The sequence below is a fragment of the Symphodus melops genome, assembly GCF_947650265.1.
Source record: "Symphodus melops genome assembly, chromosome: 1".
NCBI lineage: Eukaryota > Metazoa > Chordata > Actinopteri > Labriformes > Labridae > Symphodus > Symphodus melops.
Genome location: NC_136691.1, coordinates 37,325,724 through 37,351,914, shown reverse-complemented (window position 1 = coordinate 37,351,914; position 26,191 = coordinate 37,325,724). Strand labels below are relative to the sequence as shown.

The 26,191-nt window shown below is 41.2% G+C and overlaps 2 protein-coding genes across 5 annotated transcripts in view; both read left to right on the top strand.

Moving 5' to 3' along the window:
* gapvd1 (GTPase activating protein and VPS9 domains 1) overlaps positions 1 to 17,673 on the top strand; it is a 31,979-nt gene extending 14,306 nt beyond the window's left edge. For all 4 annotated transcript variants that reach the window (XM_079370888.1, XM_079370887.1, XM_079370890.1 and 1 more), the window contains 16 exons: positions 545 to 682; positions 1,964 to 2,098; positions 2,750 to 2,869; positions 3,147 to 3,221; positions 4,042 to 4,388; positions 4,508 to 4,595; positions 6,194 to 6,265; positions 6,389 to 6,517; positions 6,607 to 6,733; positions 6,853 to 6,965; positions 12,883 to 13,042; positions 13,184 to 13,371; positions 13,539 to 13,752; positions 14,150 to 14,222; positions 14,340 to 14,537; positions 14,795 to 17,673. In XM_079370888.1, the coding sequence (XP_079227014.1) occupies positions 545 to 682; positions 1,964 to 2,098; positions 2,750 to 2,869; positions 3,147 to 3,221; positions 4,042 to 4,388; positions 4,508 to 4,595; positions 6,194 to 6,265; positions 6,389 to 6,517; positions 6,607 to 6,733; positions 6,853 to 6,965; positions 12,883 to 13,042; positions 13,184 to 13,371; positions 13,539 to 13,752; positions 14,150 to 14,222; positions 14,340 to 14,537; positions 14,795 to 14,935 (2,318 nt within the window). In that variant the 3' untranslated portion in view covers positions 14,936 to 17,673. The remainder of the gene's footprint in view (positions 1 to 544; positions 683 to 1,963; positions 2,099 to 2,749; positions 2,870 to 3,146; positions 3,222 to 4,041; positions 4,389 to 4,507; positions 4,596 to 6,193; positions 6,266 to 6,388; positions 6,518 to 6,606; positions 6,734 to 6,852; positions 6,966 to 12,882; positions 13,043 to 13,183; positions 13,372 to 13,538; positions 13,753 to 14,149; positions 14,223 to 14,339; positions 14,538 to 14,794) is intronic.
* Positions 7,379 to 10,152, top strand: LOC306833949 (uncharacterized protein; the record flags this gene model as incomplete). Its single annotated transcript, XM_079359597.1, has 11 exons — positions 7,379 to 7,462; positions 7,713 to 7,775; positions 7,970 to 8,026; positions 8,223 to 8,294; positions 8,481 to 8,558; positions 8,741 to 8,803; positions 8,996 to 9,082; positions 9,277 to 9,354; positions 9,535 to 9,597; positions 9,786 to 9,848; positions 9,945 to 10,152. The coding sequence occupies 11 exons, from the start codon at positions 7,379 to 7,381 to the stop codon at positions 10,032 to 10,034; spliced, it is 798 nt and encodes a 265-aa protein (XP_079215723.1). The 3' UTR covers positions 10,035 to 10,152.
* Positions 17,674 to 26,191: the final 8,518 nt, after the last annotated feature.

Genomic DNA, 26,191 nt, shown 5'->3' with positions numbered 1-26,191 from the left:
TAAAGACATTCAGTCCAAAGTAAATAGAAAGATAATCATTGGAGATTAGGGACTGTATAAGCAGTCTTTTTTTTTTTTTTTACTCATCTTTTTCACTCATTTTTAAATGATGTAAAGGACTAAATTATTAATTTTTCAATTAAAAAATGAAACTAAAAAACCTGCTTTAAAATTCAATATGTATTTAGTTTCACCCATAAGACCAAACTTTGATGTGTTTTTAAACAGACCCCTCAAATTATGAACATTCATGCATCTCATAATCTTTCAAGCTTTTTATGAAAGGCATCATTTCTGCAGTGGCACTCCAAAGTTCTCAAGATGCTCATATTTAAAATCTGAATAATTTATAAGAAGTAATTACAGAATATGAATCAACTCCAGAGCCTTAACAACATACAGATGTTTGCCAAGGAACAATAAGGTGCCTTCAAGATGACTTTCACACAACTGGAGATTTTGCTGTTCCAACACTTTTTTTTTTTTTTTTTTGGGCGGAAGGAGGTTAACTCTTTGTCCCTCTGCTCTCTTCCTCTGCTCTCAGGGGCAGCTGCCGAGAACATGCTTGGCAGCCTGCTGTGTCTTCCTGGCTCGGGTTCAGTACTGCTGGACCCCTATGGCTCCACCATCTCAGAGACCACGAGCGAGGCCTGGAGCGTGGAGGTCCTGCCCAGTGACTCAGGTGGGTAACCAGGCTCATCCTGTTGTTGTTGACTCCTGATGTCGTCTTGATTCTTGCACTTCATCTTCATGAAAGCATTACATGCGTGTGTTTGCATGCACATGGATGTTTTCCTCCATACAGTGGGGGTGGGAACGCCAGGTGTGGTTGCACAGCATTCCATACCACTAAACGTGTGCATGCATCTGTCATCCCACTCATGCACATTTGCCTGCTTTTCAACGCAGATCTGCTTCTGCCAGTGAAAGGCAGCTCGGGGTTTCCTCAGAGGGACCACCAGGTGTGTTTGCACCTGTGGTGGAGTGTTGAGGAGGGAAGCACAAGGACAGCAGCTGTCCTCACTTTAAACAGTGTCAGTTTTTTTTACACGTCTAGATGTAAAGCTGCATTTCTATAGAAATTAAATCTTTTATAATGGCAACAATAATAACAATAATAACCCAGCACACCACTCAGAAGTGTCACTGTGTTGGACTGACGGACAGGAAAGGGAGCTGGCACATGCAGAAGGATGAACTTTATTTTTTAAGCGATAATGTGAATACAATCTTATGAATAAAATGTTACACTTTCTTTGTCTTTACTTACATAATGAACATACAGTCCCAACCGTTATTAATGAGAGATTATGTAGTTAACTCCCCCTTCTGAAAAGCAGTGTTTTGTGAAAATCACCAGAGTGTTTTTATTACCAGCGTTAAGTGTTTCTTTGAAAAGCCTGAACCTTATGTTAATTGAAGTAGTACACCACTTCAATATGTGCGGTGCAGAAATGACATGCATGAGTGTCCTGATTGCTTTTTGTTCCGTTTGCTGCCCCTGTTCTGCTCGGTAATAGCACGATAGGAGACTCGCTTTGAGTACAGCGCTTGTTTCATGGCTAGGCAGCAGAAAACTACACTCTGAAGAGCACTTCAGCAACACATTATTACTAACGAGCATGCAAATGAGTACTGCTGTTAGTATGGAGCCTCTGGGTTTGACCCAACAGCTCCATTGGGTAGCCAAAGAATTGGCCGCACTAGCTTTACTGTGCGGTTTGGCAGTTATAAGACATGATAATGTATGCTTTGTTTGATTTCTCGCATATGTGCCCGCTTGGTTGCCCAATAATCTTTCAGGAGTTTGGAGGGGGGGGGGGAAGCATTATTTGAAGCAAACAAACACAAGTACAATGAATTATGAGTTTATTTCAAATAGCACTTCATCCATACTTGATTGAGAAAAGCCGACCACCTTTTTTCTGTAGAGAGAATTTTTTACATCTGTCCCTTTTTGCAGAAGCCCAAGACCTGAAACAGGAGGAGCGTCTGCAGGAGCTGGAGAGCTGCTCCGGGGTCGGCAGCACCTCAGACGACACAGAGGTCAGAGAGGTCAGCTCGAGGCCCAGCACACCCGGACTCAGTGTTGTCTCAGGTATGAATCCTCCCAGAACTTTACTCTCTCGTTTTTAGATTATTCTGCCATTTCTTTTGTCCTCTATAAGTAAAACAGTAATGAATTTTTATAAACTCCTTTTTTCACCCTCTTTGATTTTTTTTTTTTTTTTTTTTTTTAGAGCGGTCATTTTTCTGGTTGGTTAGTCAGCCAATATAGCAGGGTCAGTGAGAACTTTTCTGCATGGTACAGGCTATTGTTGGGTGTCTTTTCCATGGGCTCAGGTGGGCATGTTTTTTTTTGACACACTTTGTTGACAGGCGTGAGGTAGTATCCCAGATTAAGAAGCCAGCGGTGATGTTCCTGGCTCAGCTCACAGGAAAACGTCCCACGGGATCCAGTCGATGGATAGTCTGCATCTGATGATCACTCTTTTCTGTGTCTCTCCTCTAACCCATGGGAGCTTACGCTACCAATTTGGAGTTCCCAGTGGGTTCCCACCTGAGAGAGACCATGCAGTATTAGTCTAAAGAGAAAAATGTCCTCTTTTTGGTTTGTGAGAGACGTTCAACTTTTTTTTTTTTTTTTTTTTCTTCTGGCCGCTGCCAAGCCAAAGTTTACTCTACTGCCTTGCTTTTGTCCTGAATGTCAACACAACTGTTTTGTTGTTTTTGGTCCTCCTCGCTGCAGGGATCAGTGCAACCTCAGAAGACATCCCCAACAAGATCGAGGACCTGCGGTCAGAGTGCAGCTCAGACTTCGGAGGGAAGGACTCTGTGACCAGTCCAGATGGGGAGGAGTCAGGCCACGGTAGGAGACTGTCACATCCCTGCTAGGCTAGCTAAGCCATCAGTCCAGTGTCTATCCGTCCTACACATCAACAGCTAGAGCTATCAATTCCCATCACTTCCACAGCTGCCAAAAGTTTGCATTACAGCACTCGTAGCTATTTAATAAAGAGGGTACAATCAAAAAGAAATGTTGTTAGCCAATAGTTGTTTGATCACAAATGTCAGCGGAGATGTTTTTAAACAACAGCACTTCATCAGTGAAGTAAATCCACTTGTATGCTCTTGTGTTTTAACAGGACACAGCCTGACATCTCCCCCTTCCCAAGCTGAATCCTTACTCGCCATGTTCGATCCCCTCTCCTCGGGTGAAGGTAATTTGCACTCCCAGAATGCACTACAGCCAATCAGGGTTAGAAATAATCATCATTTAATCCCTACCTTAATGTGTTGGGCTCACATAACAGCTTGAACTCTGTGAAATAAATTGAAAGAGTGACTGGGCCCCAATTACCGGACATATTAGCAAAATGAAATGTCTTTTTAAATTGGCTGATTAAGTGTCTGAGATTAATTTGTACAGTCTTTGTTGTGTTGAATGTTGTTTATAGAGCAGGTGTATAAAGTGTGAGAGAGGAATGGTCGTGGCTGTGTGTCTGTGGCAAGGTGAAGGGATGACAGGTTGAGAGACCTCACCCCAGGCTCTTTGGCACTGTCCCCTCGTCCCACTGTGCTCATGGCACGATGCTGCCAATGGAAGCTTTTCAGGAGAGAGCGTGTACCCTTGGAACAGGTGGCCCACCTATACCTAGGGCTCATGTCCCACAAACATTCCTCTTTAGTGCTCTCGCCTAATTTTAGGTGTTTTTACTTTCCTTGTTATATGAAGTTAAGCAAGTTATTCTTTAGGAAAGACTAAAACTCTGTGGAACAGGACAACGCTACCTACTTTTTGTAGAATCTCATAAATATATTTAAGGTGTGAAGTGCAGTTCAACATTGATATTTAAACAGTGTTTACGAAGCCTTTGCATTGAGCTGGTAACCTGGAGATCATAGAGAATATAATAAAAACTGATTATACGGTATGCATAGTGTACAGGGATGAATAAATGTTCATTATTTTCATTTGAAAAAAAAAAAAAAAAGAAACATCAACTCCACGATCATTTATATGTTTCTTTATTACCTCAGGCTCCTCCACTGGAACAATAGTGAGGCCTAAAGTACACTACGCCAGGCCTGCTCACCCTCCCCCCGATCCTCCCATCCCTGAAGCGAGTGCCCTGGGCCAGGAGACTCGCCACTCTCTCTTCATGCCTCACTGCCTGGCCCAGGCTGAGCTGGAGCACACCAAGCAGCGCCACTCCTTCCCTGACAGGCTGGTCCGTAGCCGCAGCTCTGACATCGTGTGCCCCGGCCGTCGGCCCACAAGTGACCCCGGCCTAAACCGGCGGGTAGCTGTAGAAGAGCGGGACCCTGCTGGATCCTTTGCCTTAGGGCCGTCCTCGTCGCCTAGCAAGGACTCCCTGAAAGGAGAGGTAGACAGGCACACTTGTGTTATTGCAATGAATGCTGAGAACAAGCGTAAAGACTTGTAGATTAGTTGAAAGCTCTCGATATTATGTGTAATAATCTGCCTGTATCATTCCATCTACAGGTTGAGGACAGGAAAGACAGCGATGATGAGAAGTCTGATCGCAACAGACCATGGTGGAAGAAACGATTTGTGTCAGCCATACCTAAAGGTAAGGAAACAAAGTGTTAAAGCGTGCCCTCTTTCCTTCGATAAAAACATACCTTTAATTCATTAAAAAGAAATCTGTTTGCCCACAGCACTCCTTTTTTTTTTCTTGTTGCAGAAAAAAAGTTCTCTTAATCACAACTGACAGGAAATATCACACTTTAAAGAACCGAGCAAAAAAAACCTCTTCATATTGTGAGAAAGAGAGTGATGATCCATGTTGTCCACTCCATTGCTGACGCTCGAGTTGTAAAATGATGTTTCTTGTTGTTTGAAGTTCCACCAGAGACGTGTCCGGCCCTTTTTCCCTCACGTCTCGCTGGCTGCAGATTTATATAGACTTTTCAAAGCTAATCAGTCATCAGAGGAGCTTTAGCTGTGTAGATTGTATGGCTGTAGCCCTCCCAGCAGTGCTGTCAACCAGCGGCTAATGGTCATTAGATAGACCTTTCTGTCATCCGCACTGATAGATGACACATCTCTTGTTGCAGTTCTACTCTACAACCATCTCTCACACATCTGTCTGGGAAATAATGAGCTGTGCCCACACACAACGACTGCTTATTACTCTTTGAGATAATGATGTTTCTTAAGTAAACAATACATTGATATTCATAAAGTGGACGACAGTCTGCACATGGAGAAGAAAAAGAGCACTGAAGCCGAAACCACCAATCTCCCATCAAATCTCTGTAGAGTCCTCTGTGTGTGTGTGTGTGTGTGTGTGTGTGTGTGTGTGTGTGTGTGTGTGTGTGTGTGTGTGTGTGTGTGTGTGTGTGTGTGTGTGTGTGTGTGTGTGTGTGTGTGTGTGTGTGTGTGTGTGTGTGTGTGTGTGTGTGTGTGTGTGTGTGTGTGTGTGTGTGTGTGTGTGTGTGTGTGTGTGTGTGTGTGTGTGTGTGTGTGTGTGTGTGTGTGTGTGTGTGTTGCTCTGCACGGTGACGCACAGTCACGCGGGCCAGAGCTGCAGCCTGTGTGTGTGAAAGGCCAACCCTGTCTGTTGTGTCCCTCACAGTGCTTTATTGGACGGCTGAGAGTGATGTCCCAGGTAACGCTTCTGCGCTGTTGTCTTTGCGCTAGCTTTTCTGCTGGAACCAGCGGCTGCGTACCCGTGCTGCTTTCTTAGAGCTGTAGGGCTGTGATGTGACTATGGTCCCCTACACCCACACTCCTCATCCATGCACCTGTTTTACCACCCTTTTCCTTTTGTACGTCCCCCATCTTACAGTAAAGGCAATACAGAATATCAATGTAGATAAACTACCCAGCGTTTTCTGTTTATCCAGTTCTAGATTTAGTGTCTGTCTTGCTTGTCCTGTTTGCAGCTTTATTTATAGGATAATCATCCGTATGGTTATTTAAATCTGTTTGAATTTCAAAATAAGATACCGTGAGCTTGTGATATTCTGGTATGAACCAATGGGTCCATCCATTCAACCATTTCAGTCTTCTTTTGCTCTTCAAAATTATTTATTTTTGGCACCACAAAACCTGAAATTTAGTGCAACCATAAAAAAAAAAAAAGTTGACAAGTGGATCACGATCAGCCGCCACGCCAGTGATATTGAGTCAATTCAGTCGATAATGTGTCTCCTTCTTTTACAGCTCCAATAGCAGCATTTAGAAAAAGGGAAAAGCCGGAGAAAGATGACATCCCCCATGAACGTGTCCCACAAGGTCTGTGTTTGGTTCCATTACATTTCTCATGTTTCCAAACCCACCTGAATCAACATGTGGATGTCTGTCATGTTGGGTTTCAGTCTCATTCTTTTTTTTTTTTGCTACTGGTTGTTTTATTAGATGACCCATTGCCAAGACAGAACTTTCAAGCACAGGCCGCCGAAGACATCCTGGACAAATACAGGAACATTAAGAGGACCAGCCCGAGTGATGGAGCAACAGGTGGAGCCTCCTACGATGGTACAGGAGGTCAGGAATAAGAGACACATGTGGCACCTCTGGCTATTGCACACTGTAGATACAATGAGCAGTTTGAATATTGTTGTGTGTGTTGTCAGATCTTTGTGTAGAAGAAAGCGTGCATGACTCTCCCAGAGAGGACACCCTGCAGAACATTTCCACAGACGACCTCCCGGACTCAGCCAGTCAGACCGCTCAGCAGCACGGCTCCAAGTTCTCGTTCAGGTTAGAAAGGAACCAATCCCTAGAGATCAGCAAAAAAACAAGAAAGAATTCTCGCTCCTTTTACAAGTAATTGTGACCTTTGCTCTTTCTTTATGTTTCTATTTGTTTTTGTCCCTTAGTGATGCAAAGAAGAAGTTGAGGTTGGCATTGTGCTCTGCAGACTCAGTGGCTCTGCCAATCATGGCTCCTGCCACCACTCGCAATGGGCTGCCTGATCACATGGATCCTGAGGGTAAACACTCCTAAAATTGATATGTGTGCATGTTTATTGTAACATGCGTGTTTAGTATCTATACACAGGAAGTGAAGGAGTATTTCTCCTGCTTTTTATGTCCTACCTTTTTGTGTTAACTCATTCTCCGCCATTGACGGAATATTCCGTCAATTGGAACCCAACCGTTCCCCGCCATTGACGGAATATTCCGTCAATTGGTGTTTTCAGTGTAATACGATAGGGGGCGCTCTGGCGGACATTGTGAAAAAGTTACAGGACTGTGGGGTCAAAAACAAACAAACAAGACCACCCGCGGGAAAGTAAAAAAAAAAAAAATCCATCTCCTTTGTTCTTATTTTCGCGCCAGTGGCGTTCTATCAGTCTATGAGTTTGACGCGCGTCTAAAAGATAAGCTCTTGAATAGTACAAACATGCCGGCGCCAGCGAGGAGATATTCGGCTGCCCAAGCTTTAGAGTTAGTTATCGATTCAGACTCTGATAATTCATTTTTTGACGTTCGTGAAACTGATTTGGATGAAGACAGCAGTGGCGACATCGAGTGGAGGGATTCAGGACCTACATTCAGACCTTCAGGACGTGTAAGAGGTAAGATATGATCACATTATTTTTTTTGATTCACCGTGATAGCATACGCATCTGATAATTCATGAGATAACGTGACGTCGAAATAACATGTCTCTCATTTCTGTACATAAACTATGTACCAAACGAATTTTTGAAGGACATTTTATTGTTATTGTCCAGACACAGAGTCCAGGTCTCCAAGGTCCAGGTCTCCTTTACACCGACATACCCGAGGTGCAAGAGGTGAGTTATGATAAGGGTGTTTTATTTAGTTTGACAGTATGTTACTTAGATTGCATGATTATTAGACACTACACGACGAGAGCATCTGCTAACTTGGGAGAGGAGATGAAAAAAAAATCATTTATCTTTCATTCTGTACAAAGTTTATCAAATGAATGTTTATATGACATTTTACTGTCATTTTCTAAACACAGAGTCCAGGGATTCAAGGCCCAGGTCTCCAAGGTCCAGACATTCCCGAGGTGCAAGAGGTGAGTTATGATAAGGGTGTTTTATTTAGTTTGACAGTATGTTATTTAGATTGCATGATTATTAGACACTACACGACGAGAGCATCTGCTAATTTGTGAGAGGAGATGAAAAATAAATAATTTATCTTTCATTCTGTACAAACTATTTACCAAATGAATGTTTATATGACATTTTACTGTCATTTTCTAAACACAGAGTCCAGGTTCCCAAGATCCAGGTCTCCGAGGTCCAGGTCTCCTTCTTACAGACCCACCGGAAGTGGAAGAGGTGAGTTATAATAACATGGTGTTTTATTTAGTTTGATGGTATGTTATTTAGATTGTGTAATTATTAGACACTACACGACAAGAGCATCTGCTAATTTGTGAGAGGAGATGAAGAAGAAATACTTTATCTCAATTTGTACACAAACCGTTTGTCAAATGACTGACTATATGACATTTTACTGTTGAGACACAGAGTCCAGGTTCCCAAGATCCAGGTCTCCGAGGTCCAGGTCTCCTTCTTACAGACCCACCGGAAGTGGAAGAGGTGAGTTATGATAACATGGTATTTTATTTAGTTTGATAGTAAGTTACTAAGACGATTATTACACGATACAAGACAAGAGTGTCTGCTATTTTGTGAGAGGAGATGAAAAACAAATGAATCTTTCATTTTGTACACTATTTACCAAATGAATGTTTATATGACATTTTACTGTCATTTTCCAGACACAGAGTCCAGGGATTCAAGGCCCAGGTCTCCAAGGTCCAGACATTCCCGAGGTGCAAGAGGTGAGTTATAATAACATGGTGTTTTATTTAGTTTGATGGTATGTTATTTAGATTGTATGATTATTAGACACTACACGACAAGAGCATCTGCTAATTTGTGAGAGGAGATGAAGAAGAAATAATTTATCTCTATTTGTACACAAACCGTTTGCCAAATGACTGATTATATGACATTTTACTGTTGAGACACAGAGTCCAGGTTTCCAAGATCCAGGTCTACGAGGTCCAGGTCTACGAGGTCCAGGTCTCCTTCTTACAGACCCACCGGAGGTGCAAGAGGTGAGTTATAATAACATGGTGTTTTATTTAGTTTGACAGTATGTTATTTAGATTGTATGATTATTAGACACTACACGACAAGAGCATCTGCTAATTTGTGAGAGGAGATGAAGAAGAAATAATTTGCATCTCAATTTGTACACAAACTATTTACCAAATGAATGTTTATATGACGTTTTACTGTCATTTTCTAGACACAGAGTCCAGGTTCCCAAGATCCAGGTCTCCGAGGTCCAGGTCTCCTTCTTACAGACCCACCGGAAGTGGAAGAGGTGAGTTATAATAACATGGTGTTTTATTTAGTTTGATAGTAAGTTACTAAGACGATTATGACACGATACAAGACAAGAGTGTCTGCTATTTTGTGAGAGGAGATGAAAAACAAATGAATCTTTCATTTTGTACACTATTTACCAAATGAATGTTTGTGACATTTTACTGTCATTTTCTAGACACAGAGTCCAGGTTCCCAAGATCCAGGTCTCCGAGGTCCAGACATTCCCGAGGTGCAAGAGGTGAGATTTGATGACATGTTTTTTTTAGTTTGATAGTATGTTACTTGGATTGTATGATTATAAGATACTATATGAGAGCATCTGCTAATTTGTTAGAGGAGATGAAGAAGAAATAATTTATCTTTCATTTTTTACACAAACTATTTATCAAATGAATATTTGTATGACATTTTACTGTCATTTTCCAGATGCAGAGTCCAGGGATTCAAGGCCCAGGTCTCCTTTATACAGAACTACTCAAGGTGAAAGAGGTAAGATATGATATGAAGAGGCCGAAAAATAACGTTCCTCTCTTGTGCACATCACACTGTTGAATAAAAAAAAATTGTCATTCTAATTATTTACAGGTCGAACACAGCAAAGAGGCAGAGGTCGGACCTGTGGATCTTATGGCCGTGGTGGTCAAGTACCTGGTGACCAAGCAAGAGGGTCTGTAAACCAGCCAGGTGCAGGTCCTGGTCCAGGTAATCTGATGTGGAAAGAAATGAACTGGCAACCAAAAGACTTTCCTTTCACTGAGAATCCTGGACCTCTAAATGATGCTGCTGCTCTTGATTCAGAACAACCGGTTGACTTTATTGAGTTGTTCTTGTCTGATGAACTGATACAGAACATTGTTGATCAGACCAACTTGTATGCAGATCAGTGTATTCAAGCTGAGAATGGTGCTTCTGCACATGCTAGAATTCATGCATGGAAACCGGTCACAGTTTCAGAAATGAAAACCTTCTTGGGGCTGTTTTTTTTAACGGGTATCATTCGTAAGCCTGACCTTGAAATGTACTGGTCTACAGATGACATTTTGGCCACCCCCTACTTCAACAAGGTCATGTCCCGCAACCGGTTTGAAATCATATGGAGGTTTCTGCACTTCAATGATAATGACTCAAGGCCAGCAAATAGCACTGACAGGTTGTACAAAGTCCGCCCTGTCTTAGATTACCTCGTATCTAAATTCAGTGAAATGTATCAACCTAACACCAACATTTGCATTGATGAGGGTATGCTTCTGTGGCGTGGACGGCTAGCGTTCAAGGTGTACAATCCCCAAAAACCAGTCAAATATGGGATCAAATCCTACATCCTTTGCGATTCTGACACAGGGTACTGTTACAACATGAAACCCTATTGCGGAGCAGGCGCATCCCTGGGAGACACAGTTGTCTCTCTTCTTGATGGTTTAGCAGGTCATGGCTACAGATTGTTTATGGATAACTTTTACAATTCTGTAGACTTGTGTGAGCGCCTACTTGATCTGAAAACCCACGTCTGTGGTACACTTAGGAAAAACAGAGGCGAACCACCAGTTATTCGAGATGTTGGAAATGCTGACCTTAGGATTGGGGAAAAAATCATGCGTCACAGTGACAATGTAATGGTTTTGGCTTGGCGGGACAAAAAAATAGTGAAAATGGTGTCTACATTCCATCCCAACAACATGGAAAACATAGAGGTCTGGCAAAGAGGTCACAAAGACAAAATTCAAAAGCAAAAGCCAGCCTGCATTGTTGAGTACAACAATTCAATGAATGGAGTCGACAAATTAGATCAAAACATTGTGTACTACCCATTTGTCAGGAAGTCACACAAGTGGACGAAGAAATTTGTAACGTATCTCCTCGAAATCAGTATCTTCAATGCTTTTGTCATTTACAAAGCTAAAAACCCACAGGGCAAATTCAGCACTCTGCTCTCGTTTATCCAGAGTGTTGTAAAAGCATGGACGAACCAAGAGCCTTTGAGACATGCTAGTAGTGAGGAAGGAAGAGCTGACTCTCCACCTCAAAAAACACCCAGAGCACCGTACAACAGTGACCCAGGGAGAAGGATGCTGGACAATTTTGCAACTCATGCACTTGTTCCGATCCTGCCAACAGCCAATAAGCAGCACCCAACTAGAAGGTGCAGGGTTTGTTCACGTAAGGGGTTGCGGAAAGAGACGACATACTACTGCAAAGGTTGTGGTGTCCCCTTACATTTTGGGGAGTGTTACACAGTGTACCACTCAAAGGCACATTACAATGCCTAATTTTATTTTTTGCTTCATTTTTCGTTTTCATATGGCTGTTGGCAATGCAAACAAATGTAAATATGAAGTTAGCTCTGCTTTTGAAGATGCAGTTTTCTCAGGTTTTTGTTTAACAAATGTTTTATTTAAAATAACCAATATTTAAGTTTGTAAAAAAAAAAGACTTTAAAGAAAGTGTTTCTGAGTGTATATGAGAAGAAAAATGTATAAAGTTAGTGAGTTATCTCACGATTGTAAATGTTGTCATGCTACACTATTCAAAGAGAATGTCATTTTATGTAACATTTTTTATTTATTTATTTTAAAATATAACTTATTTTATATAATATAACTTTATTTTAAAATATAACTGTGAAATGAAAGCAAGAAGAATCAAAATGTAAACTCAAAATCATTTTTTTCTTGAAAATAAGTGTGTTTCACAAAAGTGCTGTTTTCTCAGCTTTTTGTCCGGAATGTTGTTTTTTTGTGAAAATTGACGATGTTCAAGTGCTGATAAAAAAAGAATGAATGAAGCTTGAATAAAACTGTTTTTTGTATATGAAAGCAGAGGCTCTGATCTTTCTTTTGATGTATTCACTATTTACATATTCAAAGAAGAAAATATTCTGTGGGTCTTGAAAGATTGGTGAAAAGGGTGAAAAAGGCTGGCGCTGGCTGGCAACAATTCTAGAATTCTCTGGCGGGGAAAGAGTTAAGGGGAGACAAATAAGTACAATACGAGTGCAGCATTCATGTGAGATCTGGAACTTGAGTTTGAACTGAATCGAGCAATTTGTTTAGTTTTTAATTTTTTTCGACCTAAGTAATCTGACTCTCCGCTCTGTGTCAGGAGAAGGGTGCAAACTCTGAATGTCGTAGAATCCAACCCTGCTGTAAGTGTTTTTAAGCAAGACAACGAATCTGCATCACCTTCACCTTTACAAGGTGAAGGTGATGCAGGTTTAATCTTTCCAAGGTTTAAGGAAAGATTGAAAGAGAAGGATTTTGAAGAGAATCCCATTTGTAGCTGGGAAACGTCACATTACTAAACCATAGTACAAATAGTACTTATTATGTAACACAGATTAATACTGATCCAACATGTTATCAATAAGACATAAGAGTTCTGGTGTAGCTTTCCTTCAAACAGTTCTGCAGGCAGAATCAATGGTCAACATTAAAAACCCATCGTCATGTGGAGGCAGCAGGTTGATCAGAGCAGCTAGCAGAGATGTCTAATGCCGTCCTCATCGTTCTCTGTCTCTTTCTCTCAGAGAATGAGATCGTCTGCTTCCTGAAGGTCCAGCTAGCAGAAGCCATCAACCTCCAGGATAAGAACCAGATGGCTCAGATCCAGGAGACCACACGCTGCGTCAGCCGCTTCGACGCACGCACCTGCAGGAAGCTTCTGGCTGCTATTGCAGAGGATTACAGGTAACCGTGGAGACGACGCGAGCTCATTTAGGCCACATTTGTTGTTACCGTCTCCATTTAGTGCTCGGGTGTCGTTTCAGGCAACTACGGAGAGACATAAGCAACAATGATAAAATATGTGGTTGAATGTGTTCCTTTCAGAAAGCGGGCCCCATACATCGCTTATCTAACCAGGTGTCGTCAGGGCCTTCAGACCTCCCAGGCCCATCTGGAGAGGCTCCTCCAGAGGGTGCTCAGAGACAAGGAGGTGGCTAACCGCTACTTCACAACTGTCTGTGTTCGTCTCCTCCTCGAGCACATGGAGTCAAAGATGCTTGACTTCATTAAAGGTATCTCTACTGTATATCTTCACATTTAGTGTAATCAACCTTTGACTTGTTTTTTTTGTGTGTGCGTGTGTGTGTGATAGCGAGCTTTAGAAGACTGGAAGTTATATAACATCAGTGCATCCTGCTGATGTGTTGGTGCTGACTGTTACTCGTCTGCTTCCCTCCAGCGTTCCAGGGGTGCACAGCATCAGATGACAAGACTGCATCAGTGGAGGATTTTCTGCGCTACTTGTACGGTGCCATGGCCCGTGATGCCATTTGGCAGTATGCAAGCGAGGACCAGCTGCAGGACGCCCAGATGGCCATCGAACGCAGCGTTATGAATCGCATCTTCAAACTGGCCTTCTACCCCAACCAGGATGGAGATATTCTCAGAGACCAGTGAGTATCTGGAAGGACTCCAGAGCCGCACACATGCAGTCTCTCTACTGCTTTGTTGAAGCCTTAAAGGAACAGGGATCATTTAAACTGGACTTTTACACAAAGCCCACATTCATTAAAGTCATTTTTATGGCATAAAATTCCACGATAGAACTTCAACCTCCACTCTGTAGTAAAAGTCACCATGTTATCCGTTGTCTCAGGTCTGTATTATTGATTTTAAAATACATAAATCGATTGAATCAGCTGATTAAAGTTTCCCCTCTAGTTTTTATGTGTTCAAGTTATTTCAAGTCATCTCACTTGTGGAGAACATGATGTGAAGCTACTCTGTGACACTTGATGCAAAGAAACTACTGCACTGTTGAATCGAGCATTTTGTTTTTGTCTCACACAGGCTTTTCTATGAACATATCCAGCGGCTTTCAAAAGTTGTGACGGCAAACCATAAAGCCCTTCAAGTCCCTGAGGTATTTACCGAATGACTGTAGAGTTCCTCATCACTTGCAAAAAGAAACAGACATGTTGGGACAATCGGCAGCACAGCGTTTGTCAGCGTTGGAGTCATTCTACTTTTGTGTTTGCAGGTTTACCTGAGGGAGGCTCCCTGGCCCTCCGCTCAGTCCGAGATCAGGACCATCAACGCGTACAAGACACCGCGAGACAAAGTCCAGTGTATACTGCGCATGTGCTCCACCATCATGAACCTCCTCAGTCTGGCCAATGAAAACTCCGTCCCAGGAGCTGATGACTTTGTCCCTGTGCTCGTCTTTGTCCTCATAAGGGTGAGTACACCCCGACTTCATAGTCCCACAGTTTGACTCTTCAATTTCCTTGGATTCATACATTTAGTTTGATTACTAATTGTGGTTTTTTTGATGAATGAAGACGAAGAATAAACATGATATTCTTCCCCAGACGAGTGCAGTTTGCTAACCTGCGTGGATATATTTTACATATTTATGATTAAAATCTGTACGGCGTAGCGTGAGCGTCTTTCAGCTGCTAATGTGAGCCCATCCCCACATCTCCTCCCCTCCAGGCAAACCCGCCCTGCCTGCTGTCCACCGTTCAGTACATCAATAATTTCTATGCCAGCCGGCTGAGTGGGGAGGAGTGCTATTGGTGGATGCAGTTCACCGCAGCGCTGGAATTCATTAAGACCATCGACGATCGCAAGTGAAGCAGAACAGCCACCTGTATGGGCAGACTGCGGGGGAAGGAGCCGGGAGACTGGGAGACTTCCCAACCAACTGCTCCCTCTGCACAGCTTCTCAAACCTGGCCCTCAGCCTGCTCTTTATTTGTATAGCTTGTACATAGCCAGAGACGTTGAAAGATTACAAAATATATATTGCTGTAAGTGGACAAATCCAGGTTTTAGCTGTCTGAGGAAAAAAAAAAAAAAAAAACAGCCTTGGGGAAAAAATTGGCCAGATGTTAACTTTGAACCTGATTTAGATTTCTCCTCTTTTGTCTCCTTATTCATGTTTAACTTTTGGGGTCTGTGTTAGGAATTGTATATAAACACAGCTATTAATATGACATTAAATCAACCTAAAAGATAATCCTATATAAAGGGACCAGACTTCCTTGATGTGATCACTGATCGTTATTTCCCCCTGAGTGAGAGGGAAGGGCTTCCAATTAAATTACAGTATAATGTTCATTAAATTCATTGTAACGTGGGGATTTACAGTGCGTGATGGTTACTGATGGGATTTACAGACTCATAAACACTGATATGAATTCACAAAAACCATAATACTCAGAGAGTTAGTGTATCAAACAGTCGGGCAGCTTCTTTCATGAATTGTTTACTTCATCTTATTCCCAAACACAAATGTGTCAGTGAGAATTTGGACATAAGGGCCCACATATTTATATGAAATAAAATGTATTTATTTCTGTAATTCTATTTAATTCTTTATCTCATTTGAAGAAAAAAAAAAAAAAGAAAAAAAATCCAATCGTGCCCAGTTGAGATGTCTGAGGCAAGCTGTGTTATTGTTATAAACTTGCTAGAAAAGCTCGAGTTAGGAAAGGCACCTTAGTGATGAGTAGCCCATGTGTGGGGGACGCTGGGCGGTCAGGAAACAGGGTTGAATGTGTACAGAGAAGTGGTGGCATTTTATGAAAATATTGAATACAGTGCCTTTGATGTTGGGCGCCTTGTACATGTGATTATTTTTAGCTTCTTTGTTTTTAAACCCAGGATAGGTATTATCCCCACCTGACCACCACGTACAAACACTCCAACGGACAACCACGCGTCACCACATCACTGATTGTCAAGGTTCAGTCCCTTTAATGCACTTCAATAAATATCCCCTCTGGTATACTAGATCCTACCTCAGAGTTGGAACCAATGAGCCTGATATCAGCCTGTATACAGTTACTGTCCTGAATTGGTTGACAACAGAGCTCTGGATCATTTTTTTGCACTGGGTAAAAACAGTGAAACATTCAGGGGGAGGGGAGTAAATTTGGATATTGAGCTACTGTGATGGTTTGGTAACATCACCCTTAAATAACGCACACGTTTGTCAGCGAACAAAGACATTTTAGTTGCTAATTTGATACCTGAGATGCCACGTCTACTTGGGCAGACTATTGGATATTAGCTCTCTACCTCCTCCTAAGTTTCAAGAAAGGGACTTTTGCTTATGTGCACTTCTATTTCTTTTCTTTCTATTTGGCGAGCTGTGTTATCCCAGTGCCATTGTACCTTTCCAATTATAGTACACGCATGTCTTTAATTATCCGGAAATAGCTTAACACTCCCCCTGTCCTGAAATCCTCTGCTTCTTCTTTCTTTTGACTTGCCACTTGTATGATAGTTTTAGTACCCCAGTTACTTTTCTTGGCAAACAACCTGACAGCACAAAACGAAAAGATAGAAGAGCAAATAATCAACACTATTGACTTGTTACTGACTTTATGCTACAGTGATTGGTGTAGTACGTGTGTGGTTTTTATCTAGTGAGCGTGCGCGTGTGTGAGCTGAGTGTGGGATTGCTTGACCCTCTGCCTCCTCTTGCATGAAGTCGTTGGTTGGTCTGTAGCTCCTCTATTATGATAAACAGTAGAATAGGATTACTATCTGCCACAGGCCAGTAATTGAACCTGCAAGAGGATGCAAAGCTCCTCTTTGTGTCTGTGATACTTGCATATCAGAACACGATGATTTATTTTGCACAGAACAGATGCGTTTTCCTGAACAAATTTACAGGGAGCAGTGCATTTTTCATTACTTCTAGCCTTTGCGGTCATAAACGTGAACATATTGTGGTTAGAATAATATTTGAGTAGTTTAGTTTTTCACCTGACTGTTACTCTTTCAAGCTGATGATTTTACAGGTACATCAAAAAGGCAGGGGTTCTTTGTCTGTCAACAGTAGCATATGCACCACATGTATCCGTGTCTTGGCGGTGTACTCTGTAATCAATTTGATGAGAAAACCATGCACTGGAAAATCAAGTTGCAGGTTGCGTCTATGCTAATTAGGTTTATGTGATGGAAATTCATACTACACAAACCTGATGAAATTATTTGGGACCTGGCTTATGTTTCTCCACAGACAGCCCGTCTCTGCAGCTATACAGACAACAAGTGACATACTGATGAAATCGACACATTATTTATATACACCACTGTAATAGCAACTTTAACTTTAGCTCTGATTGTATGCAAAGTCAGCAGACCAAAGAGCAGGTCTGTTCCTCAAAGCTTTACTGCTCTGCTCCCTGTACAATTGAGTCGAAAGGCTGAGCAGAGGAAAATAAAAGTTTAACATCTTACATCTAATTTTACATTTAACTGTAAGCTTGCACAATTATGACATGCGGGGAAAGTCGGTTTGTCTTTACTGTGATCAATGCATTATGTAATTCTTTAAAACAATAAAGAAGCAGAAGTTTTTCCCTTTTTTTTTTTTTTTTAAATTTCTTTTAAAGCTCTTGAGACATTCTCGTCTGCAGGATGAGAATGTCGTACCTACTGTACTGTACACGCACAACACTTTCATTATCACTGCACAGTTGTAGGTATATCTGTCCAACAGTTCACACAAAAGAGGAGATGGAGAAATTTATGCACAGAATATAATTGTTAGTGGGGGCAGTGGAGCGGCATCATCCAATCTAGCAGCCACAAATAGCAACCTCTCAGCAAACATTTCATTACTGCTGACAAGTGTACGCTGGATTGTAATTGGAGATATCCCCTCATCAAAAAGCCCTCCTTACTTCACCGCTTGCCTTCTCTAATACTCATCTTTTTTTCATCATAAACTTCTTTGCGGGGTGCTTTGTGTCCCCTGATGATATCTTGCATGTGTTAATTTAAATTCAAATTCCGGTGTGTGAAGTTAATTAGTTGCATAAGCCAATGGCTAGATAGGCCAGATTTGGAGATTGGATCTTTTGACTATGTGGCACTTGGCTGACTTGAAAGACAAGCAGGCTCAATTTTGTTGTCTATAATGCTGCTACACATACTGTATTATCATTGGCTATTACCATCTTTAGCTGTAGCAATATCGCACATAATTGGTGCAAGTTGAGTTTGCTATGCAGGTGATGTTTTATGATGTGAAGAAGAAGACCATTAAAATGGGGGACGTTTGCACTCATTTAAGTTTATATTGATGTCAGACAAAAACAGGCCTGAGGGGTCTCACAGATGGCTGTGGGATGACAGATGATCAGTCCAGCGGGGCTCATGCATGACTTCACATGGTGGTCTGCTACACAACTTCCTGGTTGCAGCATAGCAGGAAGAAGTACACCTCCTGCTAAACTGTATCCTGTATCACCCACAGTACGTTTTAAAGACATACTATAAAGTAAACTAACTTGACTCAACAATGGGAAGTCATTGAACACATCAGAAGGAAGCGATTGTGGACTTTCTCATTGGACAATAAAATTCCCATTCACATTGTGATAAAAAAAACAAACAAACATGTATTATAGTGAATGTTTTCCGTAGTAGATCCTTAAAAAGGTCCTGCTGAAGTGACAATACAGTATTAAAAAAATAATGTAGCCTACTATGCCATGACAAAAGGTAAACCTACACCCAGTGGTGCAGTGCAAAGTATTCCCACTCTACAGTCTCCATAGAGTCCCATTCAAACCACTGATCGACACTATTCAGTATGATGCTTCATTTTCTTATCGAGAATGGTGCAGAGACTACCTTCAATACAGCCTACATACTGACTATACAAGAGTAGTCTTACATGTCACAGTTTATAATAGAGGCCGTTTATTGTCTGCTGAACAGGTCGCATACACAATTGGATGAAGGCTTGAATCAAGTGTAACCTGATTTACAGTGTTTAGAACAAGTTGCTTTATTTTTGCCAGTTTGTTTGTAATCCAGGAATAACATGCAGACCATGCAGCCGAGGACAACCTGCGTCAGCTTGCTTCACGTCTGAGTGTGTTGTGCACTGCACGTGTGCGCGTCTCTCCCTGTGTGGCCTGCAGATGGCAGACGCACCATTCCTGTCGACGGTGTGCAGATCTGATCTGAGAACGGCTCGCTCAGACAAAGAATACCTCAGGGCACGACGGCCTGACATTTGAAACCACTCGCTGTCTGGAACTGGATCTGCTTTGTTTATGGGGATTCGTCCAAAAAAAAACAACAAAAAAAAACATGTAGGCTATGACATATGTTTCGTCTCAATCATCATCATTACTGTCTATATTATTATTTCAGTAGGCATAAAGGGCATTTTTATAGGATGGACAATGAACGTCACACTCAACCCTAGGCAGCGTATAGCCTACATGAAAGGCAAAGAAAAAACATGTTCATATTTTTATGAGTTATCCCATGAAATGGTCTGTTGTTGACTAAGATTTCTAGTCGTATTTTCCTCATTGTGTCCGAATAACATCACGCGCCCTCTTTCCATGATATGATTGGCTACAGGTTCATATGTTCTTATCAACCTGCTGGCTGTGGCGGGAATCTTTACTAAGGGCAGAATAAACGTCAAGGTAGCAGCACGTCAATTAAATTAAATGTGGGGGGCACCGAAGAAGAGGAAGAGGGGGGTCTAAATGAAGGCAAATGTCAAATACGCAACACATATTAAAACCTAAATGATAGCCGCGAGGACACAGGCAGAGGAGGAGATTAAAGTCAAAGGGATACCAAGGATGTGTGTCCTGAGGTGGAGACACTGTAAGAGATGGAAATAGAAAAAGTGAACACAACTCTTTGTGATGAGTCCAGCTTTAAATGCAAAGAGGTGAAAAGGAGATGTGTCCTAAAAAAACATAAAAGCAGATCTCTTGTTTATTATAAGCTAGCTTTAGAGAGTTAATAATAAAACATGAAAACACAGTAAACCAAAAAGAAACGTATATTCAGACTTTATAGCCTACTTTTAATTCTATCTTATTTTGCATAAAATGAAATAAATAAATAAATACCCCCTCCCCACCTTTTCCATCTCTGCTCAGCACAAAGGGCATCAATTAGGCAAAGGTGTCAGTTACAGTGGCACTTGTGAGACTGCTGCTACTTCCTTATATTGTGCTTATATCATTAGAAAAAGAACAATTTCCCTGGCAAAGCTAATCACCTATGAGAAATAAAGAGTGGGTGGTGGTGACACCAAATTGAACGGCAGAAATAGAACAGGAATTAGATGCACTTAGGCATCACATGTTAATGGCAGCAATCAACAGCCAATTATCCGACGTACTTGAGTACCTTGACAAGTGCAGGTGTAGCCTGCAACAAAACACAGGCCCCTTTCATGCATTTCCATAAATTGGACAGTAAACTCTGTCTCTGATTGAGCGTGCATGTTTCATTGAGGTTGCAATTAAGCAGTATTGTTAGGGAGGTTTCACGCGAACACTCCCCTAAGGGCAGCAGTAACATGCATGTAAATCAATACAGTTGTTATTTGTTCGTAATAAAATGACCCTTGTTTTTCTCAGAAAAATGCTAAGGTGTCATTTACATTTTTTCTTATTTAAACATTTTCAAATCAATGATCAGAAATGTGTTGGCAGAGAGGTTTTTTGTACCATGGTTATGCTGCATGGCAAAGGTCTCCATGGTGAACATGATCCAGGCTGAAGATCTGCTGCTGATGCTGATGATCTCTGTCACGGGGATGGATATCAGGCCTTAGCTCAAAAAGCACATGCTTGCAACCACATACATGAAATGAGCACATCATCTCCCAACACAAACTGTGTGGCCAGTGTCCTTGTATGACCCACTTTGATTATTCTGTCCTTAAGCAACAGGTGACTGGGCTTCCCTGGGTGTCATCTGTGTCGTTGGCCTCTGTTCAGACGCTGCGTTCAGGACCCAGAGAGAGCTCGCTGGCAACATGCCCGATCTACAAGTGAGCTGTCCTATCATTGACATCAAGTAAGCCTGAGATGTCATGTCTTCATCTTGTGAGAGTTCAATCCCCCTTTCAGGATGGATCAGGCTCTCTGTCGCTGCAGAGAGGCTGTGCAGATAAGTGTAGCGGGTCATACGCTACTTCCTCTTCAGGGGAATGTCTAGAAAATAACCCGTTGGATACAGGCATGCTTGATAAAGGCTGATTATGGAGCAATAAATTGCACTAATGTGTCTGTGCACTGTCTACTACACACAATTTTAAATGCACAAATGCCCTAATGGAAATGTTAAGCTTTGGCTGCTTTTTCTGTATGTTGAGCCCTGCATGACCTGGTATTCAGGCTACAGTCCATCTGGTCGACATGCAACACAGAAAGCTACAGCTGTGGGAAGCTGTGATCGCAACAGCTGGTAGACAAACACTGATAAAGTTACTAAGACGCAGGAAAATAAAAATATGTAAGAATAGAATTGTTTAAAGACGTTATAAACAGCAAAGAACAAATTAAAACAATTTATACAGAAACAAATATTTTTATTGGAAGATTGCTGCTGTTGTAACAAATAGTATGTCAATAAAATTGGTCCTGTAAATATCTTTGTGTTCATTCTTGGTTGATAATCTTGCTAAAATAAGACAGCAAATGACTTAAAGCAGTGTTGACTAGCAGCTAACATATTCCATTCTATTAAATATAGTACAAAACTATTATTGACAGTCCATTAGCTTTTAAGAATGACCCGTTCTTTCCTTCCTCTTTCTCTCTCTTCTGATTGCCCTCCAGCTACTTGACTTGTTCTACTTGACTCCTGAACCATTTTAATATCAGGCTGCCACGAGTTTCCTTCCTGTAAGCCATCGTCTTCATATTTCGGCTCCTGCCCTCCCACAACCAGAGATAAAAACTGGACTTGTAAGCCTGCTGTTGCTTTAGTCATCCAGTGTATATTAATAAAGTGAGTGACCCTGTTAACAGTCCTTTTTGTACACCATACAGGATGTGCAAGGTGTGAGAATTAGTGAAAATATTTTGGTATACTTAGACTAAGATATTTAACAAATATGAAACCCTGTGCCCTACTGCAATTATGAAATACTGCAATACATATACATCAATTTCAGGTCCAGAAACTAGTTATTCTTTGCACATCACTTTGGAAATACAGACGCAAACATTCAAGAAAAATATTTTTGTCATTTAATACAGTAATATGAATAATTTTAGAACACATTCTAGTTCTACAGTGTAAGAAAAATCAAAGGAACACATTCGATGTGAAATGCCAGTTCAGTTTTTTTTACCCTTAATGCTACAGCTAGTTAACAGTTCATATTAATCACTTTTGAAATGACATCAATAAAGCAGCCCAACGGAAAAATGGCAATTAAGCATTTATTGGCCCAACGTGATCAGTGTTGTCAGAGGTCATGTGCACACATCAATAGCAGCGTGTGCATGTGTGAATGCATGTGCAGTTTGTGTGCTTGTGCATGTTAAATGTGGCTGAACTTTCTCCTCATGACTAACAGCCTCTATAAAAGACGTGTCTCTGCAGAAAAACCTCTTATGCTCTGTCTCTCTGTCATTGGCACTTCATTGCTTCCTTGCAGAGGAGTTCACAATACTATATATTAATTAAGGGTTTCAGAAACAATAATGGCAACAATAAAGACAGTCCTCCCTCTTTGTCCTCAGCATTGTGCCGTCAGACGATATTAGGAGGTATTCAAGAGGAGATAGGGGAGGAGTAGGAGAGGATGGAGGGGGAGATGGAGCTCCTTCTCTCAGGAATGTAATCTCCCTGATGTTACATGGTGCAGCCTAAACTGATAAATTGCAGATTAAATGGCGGCCACACTCCACTTCACCCTGCAGCCCACACCACACCCCCTTAGTTGCACACATTTTTGCTATTCACTGCCTTCTTGGCCTGTCAATTCTGCCTAATCGTGAGAGGCACTAAAACACCAGGTCCTGACAGAGCCAGATCAAGAATGATGAACATCTCTCAATGGCAAAAGACTCGTGCTCCTAACTCTACTCGAAGGCTCGCATCACTTATGCAGAAATCAGTGGCGTGCCAGCATCCAGGAATTATGCCTGCTGACAGGAGATGCATGAGGTACGCATTGTGCGGCTGCAGCAGCCTTGACAAGTTATGGTTAACTGCAGCCATGGCGACCCCGAACACAAAAGGATACAGCCGCTTATTAATGGTGGAGCATCCATGTCAATAATCTCTGCTTTTGGGTTCTGTCCAGACTCATGCATCTTGCCATTACAAGTTGCTCATACACTCTTGGTTTCACAGCAAACACACACACACACACACACACACACACACACACACACACACACACACACCGTGTATTCTCTCTGGAGTTATGGGCCGTAAAGCTTTCTTTTCCTTTAGAAGGTATGGCACAGCAGGTTGAAAAGAATGAAAGGTGAATATAAATACCAATACATACACCTGTGTTTAATTATTTATCTGTGTCCTGCTTGGGGGGAGGCGCCCTCCCCCAAACCTGATCCATAAGCATGAATACAAAGAAATAAGTCATTAAATTCCCTACCGCATGTTGCTGATGTCTTCTATGGAAATATTTGTAATGTATATTCTAATTTTTCTGAATAAATTAGGCCGAGGTGCATTTCCATGTAAATTTATTCAAAAGCGTAAGGAAGAGGAGTGTGGGGGGTGTGCTAAGATCTGCCAGATTATGCATAATTGTAGTATTGTAGCCCTCATTTCTACATCTAGCTCCGTATTGCGTGGTCATTAAAATCCAAAATAATGGCAACCTCACAGCTTCTCCGTCCTAATTGCCCCTTCCATACAATTGCCTTCCTGAGACAATATGATGAAGTGTGCTGTAGAATGTGTTAATAAGATGGCATTTCTAACTGTGGAGGACAAAGCTGTGGAGTTCTTCTTCAATGAATCAGAGTGACTTCACTCACTCACTGCTGATCTTATTTGCTCACCTTTTTCTCAGTTTGAATCCTCTGAGACAGCAAACAAGCCGCGCTCGCTGCGGTGCTGACATATCAGGAGGAAACTGGGATTTCAGCTTGTCTCCACTCATTTCAATATGTGCAGAAATCAAAGAGGGGGAAAAGGCTCATTAATAAAAAGACATGTCTCTAATCCACTCAGTGATTGGAAAATATATTTTTTTAATGAAATGCAACACGTTACCTAATTGCATGGCTGCATCAGGATCCCACTATACATTTCAAAGGAAAATATTTATGAATTTCAAATGTGGTATCGCTCAATTTAGACCACATAAGGGTGTGAGGAAAAGAAACAGAGATCAATCTCTGTGATAATGTGCGAAAAGGGCAAGCTCCTCACCCAGCATGGACTTTTCCTCATTACTTTTCATTTGGCAACTGCGCATCTTCCACTTAATTCAAAATAAACAACTTGTACACAGCGTGATGATGATTTTTGGCCGTCTGTGGACCTTGCATGGCCTCATCCGGACATATTCGTAAATACACATTTCAGACTGAAAGCATTAGCTGCACATGCATGATCGAAGGTTATTATAATGTGTTTCAAGTGTCCCCCAGTAGACATTTGCTCCATTCTGAGACTTGCTGGACTCATCACCAGCAGTGCCCCCCCAATACACACACACACACACACACACAAAACACCCCAGAGTGCTCTCCTCATAGCCTCACCCACCTAAACATCCGCTCTGACGTTCAGCCATGCTTCATCTCCACAACCTTAAAAGCAGAAATTAATGACAAGCACAAAGCTGCTCATTTATAATTGCTTCATTATACTGTTGTGTTCTCCTGACAATAATGGTGTTGCTGGTGTTTTTCTAATTATATGGCAGTTTTTTTTTTTTGCTCGTTATCAAGGACTTCAGGTAATTGTGGAGAAAATAATGACTGCCTGCCTGCCTTGCTTCCTCTCGTCTCTCATGGATTGCACATCACAAACAGTCTCAGTGCAGCCGAGAGCCTTATCAAGGAGGCTGCTGGGTTTCCTTTTAGAGCCGACTCCATTTACACTGCGAGTCATCAGAGGCCTGGTGGCTCAAGCGTCTCTAATGAGCAACTTGTATTCAAGTGTTTAACTCAACGTTTATGACAGATTACAATTAGCTTCTTTTTAACTGTACTTGAACCAGACTCTTACACTAAAATAAATAAATAAACATTTGCTTGATTAACATTAGCCAGTTATGGCAACAATTGAGTTGATTCTGATATAATTAATAGGCCTGGGTGACAAGGGTCCAGTGAATTAAATCATAAAAAAAGTGTTTTTCTTTTTTTTTGTTTTATCCTTATTTAGCTGTGTTAATCAATGCGTTTATTGATGATTCACTCTTTACAAACATGTTTTCCTTTTTTCATTTATTCTTGATTCCTTCTGGTTAAATGACTGAGTGCATGCATTGATAAACTTGAGCTGTGCTTTATAGAGGAACCTTTTTTTTAGTAGCTTTTATCTGCAAACCTTGGAAGAAAAAACATAATACAATATTTAGACAGAGCTGTGAAAGGAACATACAACTTTGTTATGTCATGAAATGTGAAACCACTGTAACCAAATGTCTGGTGACATATAAACACACGAGGGTCAGGCACTTTTTGGTCATCCAATCAGTAAAATACAATCCATCAATCATAACTTGACAGTTGGACCCCATTACCAAAAAGTATATGTTATGTAATATGTAATATGTTAAGATAAAAAAAAAAAAAAAAAAAAAAAAAACTTGCGATTCGCTTTAAGTAACAAGTTTCATTGTTAAAATGTAATGTAATGTTAAGTAAATCAAATTAATAATTGATACAAATACTGATACTATTTGATTCATAATCAGTTTGATGCAACATATTAGGATGACTAAAAACATAAAATTGGTATTCCTCAACTATTTAAATCCCAACTGAATAATATGAAGCTAAAAAAGGCATTATACCCAGTTCTGCAACCATATAAGTCTCATATAAGATTTGTACCAGTGTTGATAACATCACTAATAATGCTGTCTGTGTGCTGTGATTTCTTT